Genomic DNA, 5716 nt, shown 5'->3' with positions numbered 1-5716 from the left:
TTCTGCTACTGCAGCCTCAAGTGTGCTTCTGGCATGACAAGTGAAAACTGCTTGACCTTTTTTTCTTCTAATTTTGTTTGTAGCAGTTCCAAAAAGAAGGCAGTATTCATTTAGGAAGGGGAAAAAAAAACGTACATACCGTTAAAATCTTTAACATATTGAGCTTTTTCATCCTGAAAGCTCTCCTGATCACCTCATTCCCTAGTTTTTTTTTCCAGCAAACGAACAATAGTGTCTTTTTAATTTGGTGTCATGAAAATCTGGTCACAGCAAACACAATGTTTTCTAAAGCAGATCTGGCCTCAGAGGGAGGAAAGCTCTCCAGGGCCACCAGAGCTTTGTTTCCATGGTAACGACACAGGTCAATAGCTGAAGTCACACCTTTGCCAGCTTTGATTGTTTCTCGCAACTGTTAAGAAACAAATTCACAATAAAAGTCAGTTGTTAAGGTATGCAGTAAACACCACAAGTAAATCGGGAAGGGAAGGTGGGAAAACAAAGAAAGAAGGAAACACTATAGATTCATTGCTTCTGCTGCGTTATTTTGAGGTAATGAGGACATCATTCCCAAAAGATCTTGAGGCACTAGCATCCCCTAAGGCTGCTGGATTTCTGCTCCGGAGCAGCACAGTAGGCTCCGATCAGCCTAATTACACCTCCTCCCTGACTCCCACCCCTTGGTGTCTTGAAGTGTGCCACACTGGGGGATGCGCTAAGGAAGGCGACGGGCATCTGCATCTCTGGCGTTTGGAATTCAGCAGCCTGATTTTTTATGTGAGGAAGGCTGCACTGACATCCTAGCTAATCACTTTGAAAAACAAAACCATATGTTGACACAATAGTTCGTAAGAAAATTTAAGAAAGATCCATATTAGATCTGAAGGCTCATTTTAAAAACTAAAAGACTTTGTTTTACTAGAGAGAATGAAATAAAACACACTTTTAAAGAATAAAGTAAACTCACCAACAGAGATGACTTCCAATCCTGCTCTTAGGATGGGAAATGACTAGTAAAATGGTTACATTTTTGAGTTGAGTGTATCAGAGCTTACAACTCTAAAGCACTTGGGTTTGTGGAAGGCTGTGGTCTGGAGTGGGAGCCCTAACTTCATGTTGAATCTTGACATAAGTTCAGATGCCACTTGAGTTCTCTGTGACCTTCAACATTGTGGCTGTGCATAGACAAGTTCAGTGCCTAAGGCACTTGACTGCTAACCAGAAGGTTGGCGGTTCAAACTCACCAGCTACTCCTCGGAAGGAAGGCTGGGCAATCTACTTCCGTAGTGATACTGCCTGGGCAACCCAAGGAGGGGTCGCTATGAGTCAGGTCAACTCAACGGCACATAACAACAACATAGACAAGTTCCAGGACAAACCTGGGATAGGGCAGTTTGCAGTCAGGAAGAGTGTGGCTGAAAGTAGATTATGCTCACACAAAGCAGTCGGGAACTTGTCTGAAAGTGTCCTTTTCTAAATTTAAATTAAGGCTGGGGTCCTGGTATTGTTTTGTAGCCACCTTGTGGTTATGACTCAGGTTGCATGGTTGTGAAAGACCCAAAGCACCACCGAGCCAGGTGGTCAAGGCCCAGAACTAATCCTCGAACCCTCTTCCATCTTCACATATGTTTGTACTCAATCATGGTTCTCTTCCCTATTTCATAGTTCTGTCTCCAACAGTGATGAATCGATCTGCCACCAATCATGATTTCGTGATGATTCCCTTTCTTTTCTATCATATACTTAGCCCCACGGCCATGACTCAGTGGATTCCATTCAACTTTCTGTACTGTGTACATACTGATGTACACATCATCCTGGATGATTGGTTTTGTCCTGTCTAAAGGCTTAATAAAAGTGTCTCTACTGAACCTGTTTGAATTTGGGGTCTTTTTCCCCTATTAAAAAAGTTATAATGATTTGGTCTGGATTCCCTTACCCCTATTTTGTCTTCTAATTCTCAGTGAATGCTTCAAATGTCTGCCTAACTCCCTAAGAAAAACCTAGGAGTTCTCCTTTATCCCCCATATCTAGTCAGGCATCATGGTAGTAGGAGTGTTTCCTGCCCACTCTAAACTGACCTTTCTGGCCCTCAATGTCTGTGTGGGGTACCACGTGACAAATTACTGTTCATGAGATGGGAATGACACATGTCACTTCTGGGCTGCAGCATTTAACTGCCTATGTGAAACCCTCCAGAGCTTTCCTCCTGGCATGTCAACTAGCCACGATGGAGAAGCTTCTCAGCTTGGTTCCCTGAGTGGCCACAAATGAGTGCCTATCTGATCTGCAATGGATATGTAGTGGGGACAATCAATCAATCAATCAATATTTGTTGTTTTATGCCTTTCAGACTGTAGGGTTGTCCTTAATCACCTTGACTGGACAGTCCCTGAATTGTAGCCATTCTATTTCCTTTACAACTCTCAAATTTACCCTCTACTCGCATCCCCATTGCTACTACATTAGTCGATGGTATCCTCTTCCCTCTTCTGGATTAGTGTTTGCATCACTTCCTAAAGAGTCTTCCCATCACCAGTTCAGTGCCTCTGGATGCCCTCCCCCATGCTGCCAGGGAGATCTTTATAAAAAAGATACAAATATTATCTTGCTCCAAAACCTGCACTGCCTTCCAAAAGCTTTAAGAAAAAAGTCCAAGCTCCTTCAGGAGGCACAGAAGTCCCTTCCCCATCTAGCTCTTGTCAAGTCATGTTTTTCTCCCTTTCTTTCTTTCATCATGTATTTAGGGAAACTACTTGCAGTTCTAGGAGCTCTAGTAGCATAGTGCCTAAGGCACTTGACTGCTAACCAGAAGGCCGGTGGTTCAAACCCACCAGCCACTCCTCAGAAGGAAGGTTGGGCAATCTACTTCCGTAGTGATAGTGCCTTGGCAATCCAAGGAGGGGTCGCTATGAGTTGGGGCCGACTCGACGGCAAACAACAACAACAACAACATGACTCTTAGCACTTCCAGGTATTTCACAGTGCATACCAGCTTTGGGGTTCATTTCAGCCTAGGGTTCTCTGGTCTCTTGCCAAACAATGAATGTGCGAAGGCACTAAAATAGTGATGGGTATCAGAGGCAGCCAGATTCAAACTCCCATTCTACCATTATAATCCCATTCTACTTCTAGGGAAGCCATTTAACTGCTCTTAGTTCTAAATGGGGATAATATCCGTCCCTTGAAGGACTGTCAGGGAGGACTAAATGAGACAGCATAGAGTGTTTGACAGTGTTTAAAGCACTACAGATGCTAGACAACTTAGTTCTCCCTCCTCAAGCCTTTAGCCATCGCCAAGAAAACTACTCCATCCACCAAAACAAAATCTATTTTGGCTTGACACACAACAGCCTTGAAGGTAGCTGGACCTGGATTAGATCAGTCTTAAATAATCTTGAAGATTAAAGAGAGAGAAGGAGGAAGAGAAAACACATTTCCATGTTTTCATTCTCTTTAATCTCCCCAAATATAAAATAGACAGGCTAATATCCTCTCATTCTAGATTTCTAGGTTGGAACATGCAGGTGTATAGGCATCTGCATGATTGGATCAGATGTTCACTGTACAAGTATGAATCAAGTACCTACTACATGTGAAGACTAGAATGATCCTTCTTTGCTTTATGGGTCAGGAGCTAATTAAGAGTATACTGTGAAAAGATGCATAACCAAGGTACAAATATGGATGCTCAAAAGAGTGAGAGACCAACTTTAATTGGAAGAGATTCAAGAAGGCTTCACAAAGCAAGTGGGATCTGAGGCATGTCTTGAGAATAGTGGTAACTAGATATAGAAAAGGAACTCTGGTAGCATAGTGCCTAAGGCCACTTGACTGCTAACCAGAAGGCTGGTGGTTCAAACCCACCAGCCACTCCTCGGAAGGAAGGTTGGGCATTCCTACTTCCGTAATGATACTGCCTTGGAAACCCAAGGAAGGGTCGCTATGAGTCAGGGCTGACTTGTTGGCAAATAACAACAACAACAACAAGATATAGAAATGGCAGTAGCAAGGGGATTCTAAAGAAGAGAACAGTTTGAGCAAAGGCACAGAGGTGACCAAAGAGTGCAGAGTATTCCAGGGAATGAAAAGGGATTTGTGTGACACAGCTTGCAGGGGACCCAGAAAGGCTGTAAAAACAAGACTAAGAAAGTTGAACTGTTCCTTTTTCTTAAATTTTTTTATTATAAAATATCTTAAAAGTACAGAAAAGTTAAAAGACTAGCAAATGAGCATGGAAACATTAGCTGAGTGAGTTAAGTCTGACACAAAAGAACAAATATTGTGTGATCTCACTTATAGGAAGTATCTAGAATAGGCAAATGTATAGAGACAAAAGATTATTATTAGTGATTACTGAGGTCTGGGAAAATAGAGGATGGGCCTTACTGCCTAAGGGGTACTAAGTTTCTGTTTGAGCTGATGAAAAACTTTGGAAATGGATAGTAGTGATAGTTGTACAACATGGCAAATGTAACTAATGTCCATTTAATTGTACACTTAAAGTGGCAATTTATATATATATATATATATATATAAACCAAACGCATTGCCATTGAGTCGAAACTGACTTATAGTGATCCCTTGGGTTTCCAAGGCGGTATGGAACTTTATAAATAAAGTTTTATTGGAACACAACCACACTCATTTGTTTAAGTATTGACTTTGGTTGCTTTTGTGCTGGAACAATAGAGCTGAACATTTGCCACACAGAGTATAGCCTGCAAAGCCTCATATAGTTACTCTTGGCCTTTACAGAAAAAGTTGCAGACTCCTGGACTAGCATAATAAGTGCTCTTAATCCTCTTACCTCAATTCAACAACTGTTAATATTTTGCTATTTTTTGTTCTGTGTATAGGGCTTTTGCTTGTTTTTTGTTTTCTGAACTATTTGAAAGAAAGCTGCAGGCAGTAATACGCTGTAAATTGGCTATCTAGGGGGGAAAAAGTGCCCTTGTTGTAGCACTTGCAGACATCTGGGGTGTAAATATTCCCATCACGGCCTATTTCAAGCTACTGATGGTTGTGGGGTCACAATTTTCCAGAATACTTCATGAAGTAGGCTGTGGGCTGGTAGGACCCGGCATACAACTGGCTGCTGGATACTTCACCCTGTCTTGGCACGCCTCTCCTCGGATGACAACATGTTCCTACATAACAACAATACTACTACCACAGCTAGGAAAGTTAACAGTACTTCTCCAATATCTTTCTAATCTCTAGTCTATGTGCAAGTTTCCCCAATTGGTCCCCCCATTTTTTTTTAGCTATCTTTTTTCAAAGTACAATCAACCCTTACTCTCTCATTGCATTTGTTTGTTATAATGCGTTATTCTTCTTTCAAAATCTTTGTCATTTTGAAAAGACCAGGCTAGCTGTGCTGTAGATCTTTTACATTCTGCATTTCTCTGGTTATTCTATTTAACTTATTCCTCTATAACCTTTTTCAGCCAGGCTCAACTGAATATCTGATGGTGGCTTATATGGTATTTAGTGCCGGGATGGCACAAGACAGTTCAGTGCTCGGCTGCTATCTGAAAGGCTGGAGGTTCAAGTCTACTCAGTGACCCTCTGGAAGAAAGGCCTGGTGATCTACTTTAGAGAATGCAGCCATTGAAAGCCCCATGGAGCACAGTTCTATGCTAACAGGGTTAAGGCTGCCATGAGTAGAAACTAACTCAACAGCAATTGTTTGTTTATTTACATGGTATTTAACCCT

At 41.8% G+C, this 5716-nt stretch overlaps 1 protein-coding gene across 1 annotated transcript in view; it reads right to left on the bottom strand.

Moving 5' to 3' along the window:
- Positions 1 to 250: 250 nt before the first annotated feature.
- The window catches only part of PDSS2 (decaprenyl diphosphate synthase subunit 2), a 413153-nt gene continuing 407687 nt past the window's right edge, over positions 251 to 5716 (bottom strand). The window contains exon 8 of the mRNA XM_007940832.2: positions 251 to 409. Coding sequence (XP_007939023.1) covers positions 251 to 409 — 159 coding nt within the window. The remainder of the gene's footprint in view (positions 410 to 5716) is intronic.

Source organism: Orycteropus afer, unplaced genomic scaffold (assembly GCF_000298275.1).
Source record: "Orycteropus afer afer isolate SDZICR_OR568_19922 unplaced genomic scaffold, OryAfe1.0 scaffold00072, whole genome shotgun sequence".
Lineage (NCBI taxonomy): Eukaryota > Metazoa > Chordata > Mammalia > Tubulidentata > Orycteropodidae > Orycteropus > Orycteropus afer.
Note: the sequence above shows the minus strand (reverse complement) of the source record. Positions and strands in the feature narration are given on the sequence as shown.